The sequence below is a fragment of the Natrix helvetica genome (genome assembly GCF_964273705.1).
Source record: "Natrix helvetica genome assembly, chromosome: 1".
Taxonomy (NCBI): domain Eukaryota; kingdom Metazoa; phylum Chordata; class Lepidosauria; order Squamata; family Natricidae; genus Natrix; species Natrix helvetica.
In genome coordinates this window covers 108,757,923-108,778,421 of record NC_138548.1, presented here as the reverse complement: position 1 = coordinate 108,778,421, position 20,499 = coordinate 108,757,923, and the positions used below count along the sequence as shown (strand labels likewise).

The 20,499-nt window shown below is 38.5% G+C and overlaps 1 protein-coding gene across 5 annotated transcripts in view; it reads right to left on the bottom strand.

Annotated features, from left to right (window-relative positions):
- Window positions 1-10,821, bottom strand: part of NAP1L4 (nucleosome assembly protein 1 like 4) — a 38,786-nt gene extending 27,965 nt beyond the window's left edge. For 2 of the 5 annotated variants that reach the window (XM_081942407.1, XM_081942403.1), the window contains exons 1-6: window positions 10,676-10,819; window positions 6,579-6,612; window positions 4,203-4,264; window positions 3,616-3,715; window positions 2,777-2,918; window positions 1,259-1,345 (exon numbers count right to left, since the gene is read on the bottom strand). In XM_081942407.1, the coding sequence (XP_081798533.1) occupies window positions 1,259-1,345; window positions 2,777-2,918; window positions 3,616-3,715; window positions 4,203-4,264; window positions 6,579-6,592 (405 nt within the window). In that variant the 5' untranslated portion in view covers window positions 6,593-6,612; window positions 10,676-10,819. Of the gene's footprint in view, window positions 1-1,258; window positions 1,346-2,776; window positions 2,919-3,615; window positions 3,716-4,202; window positions 4,265-6,578; window positions 6,613-9,813; window positions 9,910-10,335; window positions 10,501-10,675 lie in introns of those variants that run through there. The other 3 variants (XM_081942406.1, XM_081942404.1, XM_081942405.1) reach the window with 3 other exon arrangements.
- Between the last annotated feature and the right edge of the window lie 9,678 nt (window positions 10,822-20,499).

The window sequence follows — 20,499 nt, the reverse complement described above, 5'->3', positions numbered from 1 at the left end:
TCGTCATATTGAAATCTATATTCGAAGGTGGAAGCAGAAGATCCCTCAAAAAGCAAAAAAATCCCCAAGTCTTGCCTTCTAATTAGAAGAGGCAGATTTAATCCTTTCCTACCATATTGAGTGACTGGAATTTTGGTCACCCATTTTATTGCAAATAACCATTTAAACATCTGTGTGAAGCAAAGGATAAAGGGAATTATTGAGCAAATAAAAAAATAGTCAAAAAGTCTTGCATTGAAGACATTGCTACTGGTTAAGAAACTTGCTTGAAGTGACTGCAGCATAAACACTTGGAGAAGAACAGAAACCAGCATTGAGAGAGAAAAGGATTTGACAGTATTCTGAATCAGTAGATAATTGGTTGCAAAAAAAAAGTTACTTTTAGATGCTGGAATTTTATCCTTGTTATGAGTTGGTTACTTCATTATTTTGTTTATTATACAGCATCCAGAGTTGCATAACTTGAATTAGGTGGTCATGTAAATGCTATAAACAAATCTTTCTCTTCTTTTTAACCAATATGTGGGACGTATTCATGTAACATGTATTAAGCCAGTGGTTCTCAACCTTCCCAATGCCGCAACCCTTTAATACAGTTCCTCATATTGTGACCACAACCATAAAATTGGTGTCTCGGTTCCTAAGACCATCGAAAATATGTGTTTTCCGATGGTCTTAGGCGATCCCTGTGAAAGGGTCGTTTGACCCCCAAAGGGGTCCCAATCCACACGTTGAGAACCACTGCATTAAGCCATTAACTAATGATTTAGTCTGATGGGTGAACTTAACATTGTTGATTTGGAAAATGTAGGGAAATATTACATACAATCAAATTACTATGATTAATATACCAATTACAAATTACTATACCACAAAGGACAGTTAACAAGATGAAACTACTTGATGTAACCTGCAACAGAGATGACAAGCAGGCAAAATAGCCTGTTTATTCTCATATCAGGTTTTATTGTAGCACTGGAATGGAACCCATTAGCAGAAAAGGCTGTCACAACAGGTTACGAACAGTGCAAATGGTACTATATTGGAATACTAAAATTAAATTTAAAACATTTGTTAACAAACTTCTTGAACAGAGTTGCAATTCTGAAATTACAGAAAGGGAAATCCCTCAAAACATTACCATGACAGCTGACATAAGCTTCTAATATGCTCTGCAACACAAATTAATTGGATTGTTTAGTAGAAAAGTTATTTTGACTACCTCAAAATATTTAAAAGTTTATTTATTTCCACTTACAGCTAGCTTCTCTTCATCTTCATTTTCACTGTGCCATTCTGCCTCTGCTTCAGTAGGTTCAGCATTACCAATGATGAATTCCCTTCTCTGCACAAGTTACACAAATTGTAGATACATTATTCAACAGAGCCTAAGAATACTGCAGAAATCTGAAAACAATGATCTCTCAACCACATTTTAATGGGTTAGAAGAGGTGTGAAAACATTTCAAGGTCCAAACATTCTGACCTCACTGCTATAATCTCACCAGAATTGATCCAATCTTAAACAGGCTTGTGACCACAATTGGGACTGGAATGTGTTCCTAAATGATGCAATCATGAATTTATTTATTTATTTATTTATTATTAGCGTTTATATACCGCCCCCTCTCCCGAAAGGGACTCGAGAGTCACACCTGTTTTTATGACCTTTTTGCCATGGTTATTAAGCTATTCACTTGGTTAAGTAAATCCAGCTTTCCCATTGACTTTATTTGTTGGAAGCCACTCAAGAAGGTAGCAAATGGTGATTACATAATTGGAAACTGCAAAAAATTTAGATACATGCTGGTGTCCAAGAGCCTGAATTTTGATGTGATTGCAGGGCTACTGCAGTGGTTTTAAGTGTAGGAACCAGACATACATCAGTTTTTTTCAATGCCACTGTAAATTTGAGCTGTCATTAAATGACTCTTCTTTAAGATGAAGACTATCTGTATTCTATCATTCTTGGAAGCTGTAAAACTCATGTTTTGCAGTTGTACCAATTCTGAAAAGTTCAGATTGTCTGTTCCAATATTGAAACAAAGTTGGAAATGAGGCTGCAAAAAGTCCATTCCAAATTTTTAAAATGATCATACGAAAATGTTTCAGCCACAAAACATCTTACATACTTCTATGAAGTAGTAAAAAGACCAACTACTTTAACACAAAAAATGTTTTACTACACCCCTATAGTCTCAATTTATTTTAAACAAAGTAAGCAGTACTTTGTTTAAAAATGGTGTAATGGGGTAGGGTTTCCTACCCAAGTAGGGGGTCGGACTAGAAGATCTCCAAGATCCCTTCCAACTCTATTATTCTCTTTTGAACAAATTGTGGTTTATGAAGTACCACAAAAATTATTAAGAAGGGAACACTATTGAACACTGTTACTGGTTACCTTTTTTATTTATAGCTACATTAATGTATCTAAACCTAAAAATATGTTGTATTTTTCCTTTAAAAGACAAATTAAAGAACTGAGGACTATTATCATGTATTGGTTGAATAATGCTGTAATTCACAAGGTCCAGAAGATTCATGCATACCCATAATATGGTAAGAGAATGCCAATGCTGTAAATGCATGGCAAACAATCAAACATATATATCTCAGAAGATACTGCCTTGAGTTATATAAAAGTGATATGCTCTTGAACACATAATTAAAATTTGGAAGGGCAAAAATTTGTCTAGCAGTGTCTAGTCTTTTCCTTCACCAGTATTTTTAATTTAGAGGCTTACAAGAAAATTTAACAGTTTAACTGGTTCATTACCTTATCAAAAAGGGGTTGATAAAGAGCTGCATATTTTCTCTCTAAATCGTGAACTTCTTCATAAAATTTAGCTTCTATATGTGCACATTTCACCTGAAGCTGTTTCAAGGCATCAATTCTTCTTTTTACTGCTTTTGGTAAGCTGGTAATAAAAACAATACATTTAAAAATAGCATCAAATATTTTCATCCAATATAAATAATTTGTTTTACATTTAAAATTCAGAGGTAATTACTGTAGCAATACCTAAAGGAAACATACATTTTGTTGCCAAATGTGAAAAAATATACCCAGAAGTTAAAATAAAAATCCAACATTTCTCTAGACATTTATGTCATCTTGTAAACTTAAGTACCTCTTCTGGCTTTTAAAAAGACAAGGTGTTGTTCTAAATGTCTCAGTTGTGCTTTTTTGGGAAGGACCAAAGGAAAATAAATCTATTCAACTATCAAAACATTCTACAGGAGTTTCATAGAAAATTAATATGTGACCTGTCTCTTCTAATATTAAAACAATTTTAGATAATTTAATTTATAAAAGAGTAGGAATGCATTTCAGAACTCTAGCTAATTTTCAACAAAGAGTATTTCAGTATTCAATATACTCAATAGCAATGTTTAACATAGTTAATGTCAGTAAAAGGGACAAATTGCACCAATAAGGAATATCAAACTGAGAATACATGGAACTGTAACCTAGAAATACATTAAGAATAGTGTACATATATCTGGTCATATTGCTTAAAAACTGGAGAATCTGTTTAGGATTTCATTGCTATATTAAGAAAATCACTAACCATCTGGACCTCTTTTCAGGTTTGAGAAGTTTTTCATACTTACGTTTCGATATAGCTGGAAGGAGTGTGAGGTGCATTATCAAGTCGATCTTGTAAAGCCGCCAAGACTTGTGGGTTCTGCATTACTTGGTCTGCTAACTTTTCTGTAAAAGCAGTACATTACCTAAATTACAAACCTTTAATGAATGTTTAAGGCCTAAGTCAACATAATATTGGAATATAAATAAATAAGTCCTGCTTTTAAGAAAACCTGGAGATCTAGTTATTCTCTTGTTCCTCCTTCTGAATATTTTCTTATAGCTTTGTTCTATGCTTCTAAACCATAGCAGTATCTTTTGCTGATGTAAAACTCACAAATATTAATTTTTAAATAACAAAGGAGAAGCAACAAAATATACACATTGTGTCTCCAACCTTCTCTTTCCAGGAGTCCCTTCATACCACCTCTCTGCAAACAGGATATATCCCACTGCAGATGAATATGAGAATGCGGCAAATTCAGAAAACTAGTATAGGCACATACCAATTACATAATTCCTCCCTGCATCAGAACTTGCATTAATATAACTTCTGGTAACCAGTAGTTATTCCTTTTCTTTCCATTGCCTGAAATAAATCTGAGCAATTTACCTTTTTTATCACCTGTGCCTTTAGCACTTTCCACAGAATCTGAGGCAGCATCTTCTGCCCTACTGTGAAAAATATTTGAAACAAATAAGAACAGATAAAATCCACATAAAGTTGTTAATCTTTAAGCTATTAAAAATCACGTATATGCTTGATTTCCCTGAGACAGTAATAGACTATACCAAACATTTAATTTTTATGTGCCAATACTAAGTACAGAAAGAAGATTAGAACTGGAAACATAGCGTAGAGACTAATGTGAACCAAAAATTCACATTTTCAAAGTTTCTTGACAAAATAAGCTTCCACCGGTAATATATCATTATTTCTAATTTTAAAAGTAGGCAAATATTTAAATTATGCAATTTAATAGCTGGCACAAATCCAATGAACAGAGAGTAAACAGACCACTACTAGAAAATATAAACAAGTAAACACCTTATGACTACTTGATATGCTCTGGCAATTTTCTACAGCAACAAGATTTGCTTTCTATCAGTGATTAGGAGTTTGAATGCCCAAATATATTCACAAAACCACAAAATAAAAAGTATATTTAGAAAATATTTTAAAACACTTTAGAAAAACATGTTTCAAAATGCTACAGTTAAAAAAGACTGCTAAAATATAGTAATTATTGGTGGTCACACTCCCAAGGAAAAGACATTCCTCTCCCTTAGTGTTATAATTTTCAACTCTGTTGAGCTAGAAGCTGAAGATAAACATCATCAAATAACCTTACAGTAAAGCCAAGTTGGAATGATAGAAAGCATTTCTTTAAATACTTCAGTACCAAGCAATTATAATTTTCAAAGATTAAGCTATTTGAATTGGGCTCAAAGAAACAGAGTACTGTAGTATTAAAGCTATTTCTAGATTGGCAAGGCAGAACCAAAACAAGGATATTATAAAAATCATCACTATAGGACTTTAAGCAATATCACATATAACAAAAGAAGCTGAAAAACTATTATAAACATGGCTAACTATCTTTCTCCAAGAGAAACCTGGCAGACCAATGATGAATTGATTAATGGTTAAGGCATCAGGCTACAAAGCAACAAATTGAGTTCATCTCATCTTAAGTCATGAAAACTAACTGGGTGACTTTGGACCAGTCACTCAGTCTCATGCCAATCCTCCTCACAGAGTTTTTATGGGAAAATTAGGAGGAGGAAGGTGTGTTGGATATGTTCATTGCCTTTGGTTATAAAGGTGGGATACAAACAAACAAATATGGATGCAATTAGAATCCACATTTGAAATTTTCCTTTAAGATATGTACAGTTGCACCTGAACTTGTTGAAAAGCATTTTCAATATTGAGTCTAACAGAACTCTCATCTTGTCTTGATTAAGCTTCAGTTCATTAGTTCTTCAGACTATTATTGAATTTATGCCTTGGATTAGCACTTCCTTACCCTCTAGTGACCTAAATAAGCAGCTTAGCTTCATTTCAAATTCCCAGATAATATGTCCCAATAGTTTCATAGATAAAAATATGAAATGTTTTGGAAGACAATACAAATGTTGAATTGAAATCTCCTCCTCAATCACTGAAAGATACCTAGTAAATACTGTAAATACTATCCATCTCTACAAATAATCCCAAAACGCCAGTCAGTATAATCAAGGCTATTTCAATGTCAATTTAGTCCCAAGGCAAAAAAGTAAAATAAGCTAACCTATTGTTTCCCAGCAATTCTGAAATTGAACACCCACAATTTACTTTGTTTCTTTTATTAGGAAAGATTTTCAAATAGGTCAGGATGTTTTTTTTTCTCAAATAGATATGGCCAGCCATTATAGCTAATAAAGGGACTTTATCGCTAACACAGTCAATAGTTATATAAACAGGTTTGCTTCTCTTAATCAGAAGGATTTTATTACATCAACTGAGAGCAGACAATGCTTTAGATCCCTAGAAGCTGATCTGCTACAATGGATTTTATCTTTAAAAAGTTTAGCAAAGATATAAAAAAAATCATCATTCTTTGCAATTCTATTAAAAGAAATTAAAAACTACTCAGCGATTGGAAGGTAATAAGACAGCAGTAAATGGTCTAAAAATAGTTGTGGCCCATCTTCTTGGCAAGTATAGTTGAAGTCATGTATTAAGTATGAGACAGTACTATTCTAACGCATACTACAATTAAGCAAATGCTTCAGCACATGTCCCCAATATAAGAATAATCTAAGTGAAAAACAATACCACTAAAAAGATTCAGAGGCAGACAAACTGTAAAAGCAATACTGAACTACATTAAAAATCCTTTGACAATTAATATTTTATCATATTTCATTACATTTCCAATATATTTTCCATAAGAAAACCGTTTCCTTATACATGAGTTTTTGAAACAGATGATCAAGAGCTTACCTGTTTTCTGCCATCTGTAAGATCTTTTATCCACCTGTAACACAATGCATATAGTTTAAAATATAAAATATGTAGGAAGTCAAAAAGATTATGCATTATCAATGCAATCCATTTTTAGTAGCAGAGATCTTCTTAGAGAATGTCAATCAAAAATTATTTTCACCAATTTTTCCAAGCGTGTAGCCTAATACAAACTTTCAGTGGACTACTCAAAATGTCTATAATACCCCTTCAGAAAGCATAAGGGGAATGGACAAAAAACACCTAGACCCCTCACTTTCATGCAAATAATTTCCATTGAATAGGAAGAATATGCCAGGGTCCAAATATGAAATGGTATCAAAACTCAGAGGACTTGAAAAAGTCCTAGCTCTCCCAAGCCAACATTAATATTATGATCCAGCTAGATGACAGATTGACAATGTTAAACTAGAAACACCCCCCCCCAAGAAATACCAGGATTGTAGACTATATTAGAAACCCCCCCCCCCCAAATCCTGGAAAAAGTCAGTGCTAAATCATTTCTGTACTGATGTTATTAGCAATTGAGTTCAGCTTGAAGATTTAACTTTTTTTAATATTATGAATTTACTCAGAAATGATTTTAAGGAACTTGCCTATGTACAAAAGGAGATTTAATTATTATTGTACATTACAAACCAACCAATCTACATAATGGCTCATCACAATATTTTTATATTTTCTATTTTAATAAAAGGTATATCCGTATCAAAGGAAATTACAATGCAAATATGAGTATCTATTTTTAATTAAACATGGGGAATAAATACAAATATAAATTATTTAGAACAATAAAGAGAACCCAAGACTGGATGCCAGAATATACTATTGACCACAAACATTTAAAAAAATCCACGTCTGACAATGTAATCAGAATTGGATTACAAAATGTAGCTCAGAATTATATCTTAATTAAAATAAAACTAAAGCAACCTTATCCCAAATAGCACTTTACTGAAAGCTACTGAAATACAATCTTACTATGAAATGTTTAAATGTAAAATTATGAAGTATTATAAAATACTATTCATATTCAATTATTGCTGTACAGAGTCGCTCTGAGGAAGACGAGTGATTAGAGGAAGTATGAAATGTAAATAAATAACCATACTAATATTTAATCTTTCTAACATTCAGGAATCTTTCTAACATTCTATTAACAATTGTAAACTAAGTATCTCAAATCTTTTTTCATTGTAGGTACATCATTCTTTGCAAAGAGCCAAGTTTCACTTCATGTATATAAGTGCTATATTTTTTTTACAGTATTGAACTCCATTACCCATCCATTACAAAATTATTCCAGTTCATAACAGATCCTGACTCATTTCACAATTACTTTTAGGCGTTAGGATTGGGGTTTTAAGGCAGAGGATTACTTGAATTAAGGCTTTTAACGGTCATGTGACCAATTTTAAAGGAAGAAAACATTCAACTCTTGCTGAAGTGCTACCCTCAAAATTAATCATTTTATCTCAGAGCAGATATTATGACATTTTCTTTCAGCTTTTGTCTACAAAGACTGCATTGAAAAGTTATGCTGACTTCCATTTGGTCTGTTTATCTGCCACTGAAACCTTCTCTAAGGACTCCTTAACACTCCTAAGCAGCTTTAGAGGAGGAACTTACAATACTGTACTGGCAGATACCATTCGGAAGGTGATTGACACCACTGTATAGTCTATATAAGTAATATTTTCCCCTCTTGTTACAAAAGCACAAATACAATACTCTTCAAGTTTACTATGATGAAAGTCCTATTAAGTTTAAAATAATTTTAAATACAGCAAAATTAATCTAGAGTGTTATGGTATCCTAAAAACTTATTTCATTATTGTATATGCTTGTATAGATTATCATATGCATTTATACCATCTATTTGAGTTGGTATTCAGAATTTCAGCCAGCAAGTTTCTATATTTTGGAAGTGTGGCAGTATAACTACACCTAAATATCAGGATTTGCATACTGCCAAGTCTATTTTATGCCATTATTTTGGTTTACTGCTTAGTATCCAACTAGATTGTTTCTGGGATGCTCACAAGCAGGAGGGTAAGATATGCCTTTCTCTTACCACTGTTTTCCTGACATTAGTATTGGATGCATGCTACTCCCAGGTGGGAGGTAATATGTTTTCAAGACAAAGAGTCCTATTTGTCATATGTTTTTCCAAGATTCTTTTAAAGTCATCACATTTTGTGGTACTGTATTCCATAGTTAAATTATGCACTATATATATATATAGGTAGTCTTCGACTTACAATAATTGAGCCCAAAATTTGTTGCTAAATGAAACATTTAAGTGAGTTTTGCCTCATTTGATGACTTATCTTGCCACAGTTAAGTGAGTTACTGCACATTAAGTTAGTAACACGATTAAGTGAATCAGGTCTTCCCATTGACTGTCAGAATACTGCCCAAAATGACATCACCCTGGGACACTGCAACTGTCATAAATATGAGTCAATTGTCAAGCCTCTGAATTTTGATCAGGTGACCATGGGGATGCTGCAACGGTTGTAAGTGTGAAAAATGATTGTAAGTCACTTTTTTCAGTGTAGTTGTAACTTTGAATTGTAATTAAATGCTATAAGCCAAGGAGTACTGCTATAAGTCAAGGAGTACCTGTATTCCATTAAAATTCTATGGAGCTTCCATTTTGAATCAAAATAGAAATGATCAAGTGCACATTAACATTTCATTACTATGCTTCCAAAAACAAGGCAGAGAAATGTTATACAGGAGTTCTTGTTCAGTTTGTGTTCATGGCTATGACTGTGATGAAAAAATAATTTTATGACCAATCCTTGCATTTATGACCATCCCAGACCTATAAAGGAAAGGAAAGCTGAAGAAAAATCATAAGCACAGTTGAAGTTTCACTTTGTGAAGACTTGACTTAAAACTTTGTTGCTGGTACAATTAGAATAACTAAACATGGACTACTTGTACAGCACTGCAAGTATATCACAAAACAGGAACAGACGTAAAGGTATTAATGGGGAGTTGGTGTTCCTAGGAATGTACTGTATCTTAACATGTCAAAGAATATAAAGTAGTATCAAAGTTATAATCAGTTATGCTGCATTAGAGAATTTCAGTTTGTATGACTTTCAATAATGTTTTTTAATTACACATTTAATTTTATGCAAGATTTCCCTCACACAGATGAATTACTTTTATGCCATTTTATTATCTTGAGCGAACTTCTTACATTTTTCTTTCACTGGTTCCTTTCAAACTTGAGGCAAGTAGAAGCAAATTAGCCAAGCTTACAAAATGTGCAGCTTTTACCGAAGACTCACATCATGATGTTAAACTACTGTAGAAAATTATGGCTTCCGTTAGGGAGCTCAGAGCTATACATCCACAGGAAACAAAGCGAGTGTGTGTTTTCAAGATCGGAGGAAGGAAAAAGGAAAAAAAAAGGGAGGAAAATCATCTCAGGTTAAATATTAAAGGACCTATGCCTAGAAAAAAACTGGCGTATATTTTCAAGGGGAAAAAACATTCGTCACAGATAGAAGACATTATTAATTTAAAGGCAATTCCCGGGCTTGTATTTCTCCGCATAAATCTTCGACAATATTTAAAGCCAGGTGGCCTACCCAGCTGAGCAAGAAAGCACCAAACACATGGCCGAGAAACGGTAGAGCAGAAAGCGTAGACCAAAGGAAAAGGGACCGCCCAAAGAAGTGGAAACCAAGCCTCTCTCCTCCCACCCGCATGTGGCAACCTGGGCGAGAGTGAGACTTCCCGTCTTCTCCGCTTCTACGGTCCGGAATGGACCCCTCGGCCGCTCCTTTAAAATGGTGCCCGGAGTAGGACCGGACTGCCTCCACCCGCTCCACCATTTAGTAGCCGGACTTGCCACACGAACGGGGGTGACGCGATGAGCGACCGGCCGGCCTCCCTCCCACCGGTCGTCGTCGTTATCGCCTTCCCCTCCTCCTCCTCCTCCTCCAGCCGGCCAGCCTGACTACCTGCCGCTTTAGCTTTAGCAAAGGAAAAATTAAAGGCCGCCGCCCACAGTCCTCCCCCTACTCTTCTTCCTGCAGTCTCCCTCACGCTCTCACCTGGTCCGGCCTCCGCGTCTCCTCACGCCCGAAACACCAGCAAGCCAGGCGGATCCTCTCACAGACTCTCTCAGGGCTGCGCCGCCCCGAATAAGACCGCCTCCCATTGGCTAACGACGAGGGACCCCTCCCTCCGCAGTAAAAGCCACCTCGATTGGTGCAAGGTTAGCAGCGGTCGCCGCTCCACACGCGGGACATGTTGACTTTCCGGCAGACAGCGGATTAGCCAATTGCTGCGTCGGGAAAGTGGGAGGGAGGCAGGGAGGGAGTCGAGAAAGAAGCGGAGAGGGTAGTGGGGTAACATGGGCTCGCGCAAAAAGCGTGAGAGCGCGGCCGCTCAGGCGGGAGAGGGAAGCGCGCGCTCAACCCGCGCGGTGTTTAGTTAAAGGTACAGCGTCTTTTTAAAAGCACCGGACGTGAGCCGTGTCTTTGGGAAAGGGAGGTTTTGTCGCTCGGAAGCTCAGCCGAGAACTTTTTTTTTTGGGGGGGGGGGGCTTTTATTTGTGATGAGCATCCGCACCTCAAGAGTTAGCCGGAAACATCCTACCACTACAGGAGTGTTAAATAGATAACGTCAAGCACCGTGTCTGAGGGGGAGGGGCAACTGCTCCCGGTCTCTTCCGAAGGGCCCATTGGAAACGCCTATTATTGGGAAGAAGCCGCCTTGTTTATATGCTATAGCTTATTTATAGCTGCCGTGGCAGACGTCCCGCCTTTCCCTTCAGAGCGCTACCAAACAAAATAATAGCCAAGTCACCGGTCTGAGCGCTCTCCAGAACTAGACGGGGTTGGCTGAAGATGGTGGTGATTATAAGGAAGGTTCCAAGCTGGCAAAGTCTTATTTCATAGAAACATCACAGATCGTTAAAATATACTGTGTCCATTCCAGCAGGGGAAAAAGGAATTGTTAAAACAGATTTGAGTGGCCAGCGCTTTCATAAATGGAGGACGGAAAGGGGATTGCTGTATTCTTTTTCCTGAATGAAGGGAAATGAAGAGAGTTCTTTATTGGCCGAGTCTGATTGGACACGCAAGGAATTTGTCTTTGGTGCATACTCTCTCAGTGTACATAAGGAGAATAAAATACATTCATCAAGAATAAAAAGATACAACACTTAGTGATAGTCAAGCTTACTAATAAGCTATCAAATTGTACTAGGAAACAAATATAAACAATATAAATTGAAAGATACAGTACAAACAACATGGTTATAGTCATAAGTGGGGAGAGATAGATACTAGGAAGGAAGAGAAGAATAATAGTAATACAGACTTAGTACATTTTTGACGTGGGAATTAGTTGTTAAGCAGAGTGATGGAATGCAGGAAAAAAACTGTCCTTGTGTCTAGTTGTTCTGGTGTGCAGTGCCCTATAGTATCGTTTTGCAGGGTAGAAGTTGAAACAATTTATGTCCAGGATGTGAGGGGTCTGTAGATATTTTCACAGCCCTCTTTATCACCAATTATACCATAAATGAAGCTGAAGCTGTCACTAGATTTCTGGTGTGGTATTGTTGTGCTATTTTTGTTTAGGAAAAGAATGGCCTTCTTTCCCAAATAAGGTCTAAGCCTCTGTGTGCATTAACTCTGAGGTAAATACTCTCAGGAGAGTCAGTTTTGTGTAGTAATTAAGGTATCAGACTAGAAATCTCCAAGGAGGCTGTGAGTTTTAGGCACAAAGTCAGCAGCAGGGGTGACCTTGGGCTAGTCATTCTTTCTCAGCCCCATGAAGGAAGCAATGGCAAGTCACTTCTGAGATCTCATATTTCCCTCAGAAACAAATTTCTTGCTTTTCTCTGCTATAGAATAGGAAGTTGGACAAAGTGATAAACATGAATAGGACTCCCTGTTTACACAGCAGTTGGTGCAGCATTTTTGCGCGTGCTGTGGAAAAAAGGAGAAAACCAATCTCTATTATGCCTCCATGGGTTCCTGTCTACCAACTTATAATTTGCCTAAAATAAAAACACCACCCCCCCACAAACAACAATGCAGAAGTATCCCTAGTATTTAATGTGTTCAATCCCTATTTTACCAACCTACAAACCAGAGTTTAGAAAGCACACAATTTTTAAAAAGTAAAATATCCTCCAAATTGTTTTTGGCTCACCTGTATGGTCCACATGCATTGTTGTTTTGTATTCATGAAACAGGGCAATGATGTATAGCTGCTTGAGATGTGCTGGCTTGCTTCTTCATAAGGCAAGCAGCTCTGTGACATAGTCAGAAATGAACATTACTATGGCTGCTGATGTCACAAAGCAGGTCCTGACTGGAAATAATCATACCCATATACTGTACGTTGCAAGCAGAAGATGTAGGAAGAGTCTATCCTAAAGAGACATGAGGAAGACATATGGGACGGAAATCCAATTTTGCATTAAAATAAAATTCCAACGTGATCCCCAATTCACAGGAAATATTCACTTGGTGTTATTGAATAATGGATAAATTTAGCTCACTATTCAGAACGTTTTTCCTTTCATTTTAATACCTTCCTGTCTTCACATGATGATTTCTCAACTAGCTCCATTCTCTATAAAGGATCTGCCTTTTTTCCTCCATGTCTTACCAGGCTGCTGCATACTAATTCTTCAAACAAGTTCAACACCAATGGTAGATTACTTACCTATGCTATCAAAACATGGGGAACTGAATAAATTAACTGGTACATGAACGTTGTTTATACCTTAGAACAGGGATGTCAACCTCGTGTCATCACAGTGTCATCATGTGATGTATCATGACTTTTCCCCCTTCGCTAAACGGCGTGGGCATGGCCAGTGTGTGACGCATCCAGCCTGCAGCCAGTGATTTTGACAGCCCCGCCTTAGAAAGATTTATGCATTTATTGAACTGGAGGCCCCTTTCCCCTTAAGAGGTTCCAAAGAGTCTCAAAGCAGAAACAATTTCACACAATTGAATACTAATAATTAAAAATGCTTGCCTTAGATGAGGTATTTAATTGCATTTCAGAGTAGACATATGCCTAGGAGATAGTCCAATTTTATGGATACAAGCCATTTCATTAATGAAGATTCTATAGGAAAGATACTGGTGGCCTTCATTGTTATGGAAAACCATAGATGTATTTATTCAAGAATGGGATTTAGTTATTTATGACAAGAATTTATTCGCTAGCATATCCCAAGGCTATACTTGGTTTATAGGGACCTCAGCAAAGATTATTTCCTCCTGATTCAGCCAAGTAAACAAATACTGAATAAACTGAAGTACTTTATTTTTTTTGCTCCAAACTTTCTATTAAGGAGTTCCTTAGATTCTCCAACAATTATTTTTCAGAACATCATGTTTCAGGCAATTTATTTCTAAAACTTTTAACAGCAACATTTTACATTGCCTGACACTAAAGGCACACTCATGTACATGGTACTCTGATAACCAATTGATGACTTTTATGTAGACATATATAAGCTATCAAGCCAAAATTGGATGCAATAAATAGTACTATTTTCATTGACCTGAAAATATTGGTCAATTTAAAGCAGCCTACATTGTTGCTTGGCCAGATCAATTGATACAGAAAAAAGAATCAGTAATAGAGACAGAATGGCTGAAGGTTTCTCCTGACATAGATTATTATATGTGGGTACAATACAGCAGACAATCTCCTTAGACATTTTAACATTAAAAGTCCATCTAGGGTTTTGCCATTAGATACTTTAGGCTGCTAAACTGATATCTAATTTGCAACTCTATTTGAAAGAGCCAGAAGCCCAGGAATGCGTTTCTTGCACTTTTTTGGATTTAGGAACCTGAAACACAGGCTATATATGCATCATGCATCGAATGCCAACTAAGTAATGCAGTTTAGCTTAGTTCTGCAAATCTATCCAATATTAATTTAGGTTCAAAACATTGGGTAAACCCAGCCATATAAAGAAGACATAATCTCAAATATGGTCCACTTGAATCTAGTGTATTTTAGTTATCATTGAGACCCAAGCTATTGTCATTTCAAAACAGATCTGATCATGGTCTGGGTGTCACACTCTCCACATCACATTGCTCTCACGTTATGTATCTTGGTGTTTTTCGCTTCATGGAGCTGGAATGGATGTGGCTTGCGTGTAATGCATGCGGTCCATGGGCTGCCAGTTTGAAACCCCTTGTCTGGAATCACAGTGGCTTGGCATATTCTAGCTGGCTACATTTTAAAAAATTTACTGCATCAATGGTCCCAAAAGCAACGATATTTTGAAAATAAAACATCATATTAAGCTTTAAATCACAACTAATGTCTGAATCAATAGTTCTTTTTTCCCACCCCAAAGATAAGCATTTCAGAATTGTACAGCATGCCTATAGCAAATTTATTGCAACTCAAATAAGATAGTATTGAGTACTGTAGGGTATTTTTTGCTCATGAGAATATGAATGCATTTGTATTTATATCTAGGCTTTTTCTTTCTAGTATGTTTTGAAGAGCAAAGGCTAAGGATTAGAGATAATATAATGTGAATGAAGGATCGTATTATTTTTTGGTGGCAAAGGTTAAAGTCCTTGCCGCCAAAAAATAATGTGATACTTCATTCGCATTGCAGTATATTAGAAGCTGCCAAGAGACTCAGCATTGTGGAATATCTCTTAAGGAAAATAAATAAAAATATCTTGTTTTTTAAAACACCTGTATTTACTAATATACACATTATTTTGTCTGATCACCAGAGACAAAGACAATGTAGATTTTCATACCCTCTCAACAAACAATAAACATTGCCCCATTAAATAAAGGAGATGGCATTTATGAGTCCCTGGAGGGGAAAGGTGAACTGAGGTTGACATGTTCAGAGGCTTGCAGTGCAGAACATAAATGTCAGCAGAAAGCACTGGATTGTTAGTTATTTAGGAACAAGCAGTAGAGCTGAACCTACTGAGCACAGCTGAAGACATATACCTACTGAACAACTGTTCTTTTAATACATGGAACTCTTTTTGTAAGTACGGAAATTGTAGGTTAGGTTATTGTAAGCTGGTTTGGGTGATTTTTCACATATTTAGATCAAAAGTTTAAGCATTTTACATTTTACAATTAGATTCTGTATCCAAATTTTGTGATATGTAATGACACAATAGAATTCCTCAAAATCTATTCTTGGAGATGATTGTTTCTCTGAAACAGTTGCTGAAGGAGAGATGTCTAAAATAATCTGCTGTATGATATGATTCTGTGCAATATGGTCCATTTTTGGGTTAGAGGCGAAGTTTATACATTTGAAGATATTTAATTCCTTTTGGTTTGTTCTTTTGCTTTTCATTATACTGTACATTGGTTTTCCCCAGAAACAGTATATCCTCCTCTGAAGAAATATCAGGCCCTTTTATAGCATACTACAAAGATTAAGTTTATAGATTTGCTATGATGTATTAAACACAACAATAAGCTATCAGCCATTTTTCTTAGTTAAAAGATGTACATTTTTAAAACACAACCCTGAGTAACAAACAACAAAACCAAGAAGTATAAAATCATAAAATCTGAAACCATAAAATCAAAACAAAATTGGCAAGTCAATCATCCTCTTGGAATGCTTCATATCCAACTCTAAATATTTTCATTGCCTGGGTAAAAAGTCAGGTCTTGATGGCCTTCTGAAAGACTAAAAGTGTGGGGGCCTGATGAATCATCGGGGGGGGGGGATAGCATTCCATAAGGTATGGGCAATCATGGAAAAGGAATGCTTCCAGGGTCCCAATGGGTGGCAAGGTTTCAGGGAAGGAACCTGAAGTGTGCCTATCTTATCTGACCTGGCTGCGTTCTGGATGATTTGTAGCTTCTGAGAGGTCTTCAAGGGCAGCCCCATCTAAAGCACATTGCAGTAATCCAAATGGGAAGTGACTGCATGAATGACTGAACAATTGGCGCACAAGGTGAAAATGCCATTTTCTCTGCATTTGTTATTGTTGCAAAGTATTTAAATCACCCTAATTTAATATTGGACTAGAAGAGTCCTAATGGGCAGGCAGCAAATCAGGTGGAACTTTTCCAGAATAAATGTAGATTTTGTTGAAATGTTGACTTCAGTTTGTAAAAATCAGTGACCTGTGAAATTTTATTGAGTTATAAAGTAATTTCAATAGGACCAAAACAACCTTAACATTTGGTAGAGTTGGGTGGGAATATATTCTGGATTAGCCGTAGGTTATAACAACAATCTGAAAATTATGTACAAATGCTATAATTACAGCAAAAAAAAAAAATGGTTTTCCTGTAGATTCGGCGGGAGGGGCTACAGCTGGGTTTAGTCACAGTCTGATTGGTCCAGAGACTGAGGGAATTTTCTTAAGTATCCTTCCTTCCCTATAGACTCCCAGTTTTCCTCAGTCTTTGGTCGAAGCACTATACTCCAACCTATTTGTTGTCCCGAAGAGCTCTGGGGGATGGAGACCGATTCTGGATCTGAAGCGCCTAAACTCTTACCTGGTCTACCAGCCCTTCAAAATGTCCTCCCTCAGGTCCATCCTCCTGGGAATCCGATGGGACGACTTTATGGCCTCAATAGACTTGACGGAAACGTATCTGCATATCCCAATATGCCAGCCCATCACAGATTCCTTCGCTTCTCCCACAAGGGACGTCACTTCAATACAGGGCTCTCCCATTCGGTCTAGCCTCTGCCCCACACACGTTCACGAAGGTCTTGGCGGCATTGGCAGCTCACCTGCGATCCCTCCCAGTGAGACTCAATTGCTACCTCGACAACGTGCTCGTCCTGGCCCAATCCCGAGTGCAGGCAATTCGCAACCTAAATCTGACCATCCAGACGCTACAGTCCCTGGGATTTTCCATCAACTTCCCGAAGAGCCATCTCTCTCCCTCGACGAGAATCCTTCATCTGGGCACAGTGATAGACTCTGTAGCGGGACTTGTTCGTCTTTCCTCAGAATGCTTCACAAGCCTTCAATCCTTGGCACGACACATCCGTGCAAGTCGGTCAGTTTCCATCCTGACCTTGGTCTGCTTGCTGGGCAAGATGGTGTCTTGCATAGGGATAGTTCTCTGAGCCCGTCTCCACTCTCGGAAACTTCAATGGGCACTCATTCCTTACCAACGCCAACGCATGAGCAATTCTCCACGTTCAGTCACCCTGGCACCGGGGTTTCGTTGGTCCCTGAAGTGGTGGCTGTCCCCGGCCCTGCGCTGTGGATCCGAGTTTTGGGAACCAGATCGCATCTCAATCATGACAGACGCGAGCCTTTAGGGCTGGGGGGCCTTGATGGAATCCAGGCTGACGCAGGGTCGTGGACAAACTCAGACCTGCGCCACAATATAAATTGGCTGGAGCTGAAGTCAGCTCGCCTGGCCCTTCTTCACTTTCAGGACTCAATTGCCAATCATCATGTGCTCCTCCTGATGGACAATGTCGCCACAAAGGCCCACATAAATCGTCATGACAGACTCATTCCAAGGGTCTATGGCTGGAAGCTCAGAAACTCGGACTCTGGGCGGAGAGGAACCTGGCGTCAATAACATCAGAGCACATCTCGGGCATAGCCAACCATGAGTCGGGCGGCAGTCAACCATGGCGAGTGGCAGCTAATTCCAGAACTCTTCCACAGAATTTGCCTCTACTTCGGCAACCCATTGGTGGACTTGTTCACCAGCCCGACCAATGCTCAGCTGCCCCGGTTCTTCTCCCACTTCCCAGCACGCAACGCAGAAATAACTGACACCCTCAGAAGTCCAGGACCCCAGGCCTTCTTTATGCCTTTCCCCCTCTCCCTCTAATCCAAGCGACCCTGAGGAAGATAGTGATAGAGAGGGCACACATCATCCTGGTGGTGCCATATTGGCCAAGGCGGCCTTGGTTTGCGGACCTCATCCAACTGTCCATATCTCCCCCAAGAGGATTCCTCAGGAGGAGATCGCCCTGTGCCAGGAGATTCTGTTCCATCCGGAGCCCCAGTGACTTCAACTGACCGCCTGGCACTTGAGCGGTGACTCCTGAGGGACGCCAATATGTGTGCCAAGGTCATTTCCACCATTGAGGCCTCCAGGTGCCTGTCGACCACACTGATTTATAATTCAACATGGTCGACGTTTGTCTCCTGGTGCGGAAGGTTTGATCTGACTCCGACCAATGCCTCGGTTGCCCTAGTCCTTGAGTTTCTACAACACGGCCTAGATCAGGGTCTTTCTCATAACACATTATGGAGATAGGTGGCTGCCCTCTCCTCCATCCTGGTGGGGGATGGCCGTTTCTCCTTGGCCCAGACCCCACTGGTCAAACAGTTCCTAAAAGGGGCAGCAAACCTGTGCCCTCCCCTGGTGCACAGGTTTCCAACGTGGGATCTCTCCCTAGTCCTTAGAGCTCTCACGGGGGCCCCCTTTGAACCATTGAGGACAGTACACCTCAGGTACTTAACTCTAAAGGTGACCTTCCTTGTCGCCGTTACTTCAGCTCGGCATATATACGAGTTAGGCACCTTGTCATCCAAGGACGACCTATGCCAATTCCACCAAGACAGGGTCGTCCTGCGACTAGACCCAACATTCCTCCCGAAGGTCAACTCCCTTTTCCATAGATCGCAAGAAGTCATTCTCCCTAATTTCTGTCCCTCTCCCTCCCATGCGAGGGAAATCCTTTGGCACAGGCTTAATGTCCACCGCACCTTGCGCATTTACCTCAGGCGCACATCCCCCTTTCAATTTTCAGAGGCTCTCTTCCTATCCTTTCAGCCCAGTACCCTGGGGGCTAGTCTCTTCTGCTACCATAGGCAGATGGTTATGACAGGCCATCATGGTGGCCTACGAAGCCTTGGATCAAGTTCAACCTCAGGGAATTACAGCCCACTCCACTCGGAGTGTGGCTACCATGGCTGCATGGGCTACTAGGGCCCCTCTAGAGGACCTCTGTAGGGTGGCCATTTGGGCCTCTCCAACACCCTTTATTCGACACTATCGTTTAGATTGTTTTGCTTGGGTGGATGCGTCCTTCGACTGTCGGGTTCTCCAACAGGTGCCGACCTCCCCTTCCCCGGGGTCTGCATCCTACCCTGGGACTTAGCTTGGGTATGTTCCAGCTGTAGCCCCTTCCGCTGAATCTACAGGAAAAAGAACATTTGTCCTTACCTGAATGTTTCTTTTCTGTAAAGAGGCGGGAGGGGCTACATCCCACCCATAGTATTTTAGTTAGTCGGGTTTGGGGGGGGTCGCGGGTCTGTGTGTGTGTGCACTGCCTTTTCCTTACATACTATTTCACAGCTTTTTCCATTCGACCTCGTGAAACTGGGAGCCTATAGGGAAGGAAGAATACTTAAGAAAATTCCCTCACTCTCTGGACCAATTAGGCTGTGACTAAACCCAGCTGTAGCCCCTCCCGCCTCTCTACAGAAAAGAAACGTTCAGGTAAGGACCAACGTTCTATCTATGCTTCTGAGTCTGTTTAAAGAACAGTTCTTGCAATAATGTTTCAATTCCTTGCAACTGGCTCTTTAGCACTCTTGGTTTCTACTTAATCACTTATTTTATTAATCTATTAATCTGCAAAAAGATGTGCAAATTGTTACAGTCTTGGAGTGAGTTACAGAAAATAAACTGGTACCTATTTTTGAAAAAATATACATAAAATCAGATATCGCACTAAACAATATTGTTCAACTGATCATGTCATTCATTGGGGAAATAATTACTTCATTCTAGGGAAAGATGAATTTGTTTTATACATTGAATCAGTTTCTCACTTTTCTAATTTTAATTTAAATTAATACCAGTCATTATCAGTTTTCCTTTACAAAACGCCTACCTGAAAAGTCCTGCACATTTTAATAACACAATGTTTTCAGTATGTTTCCTAATATAA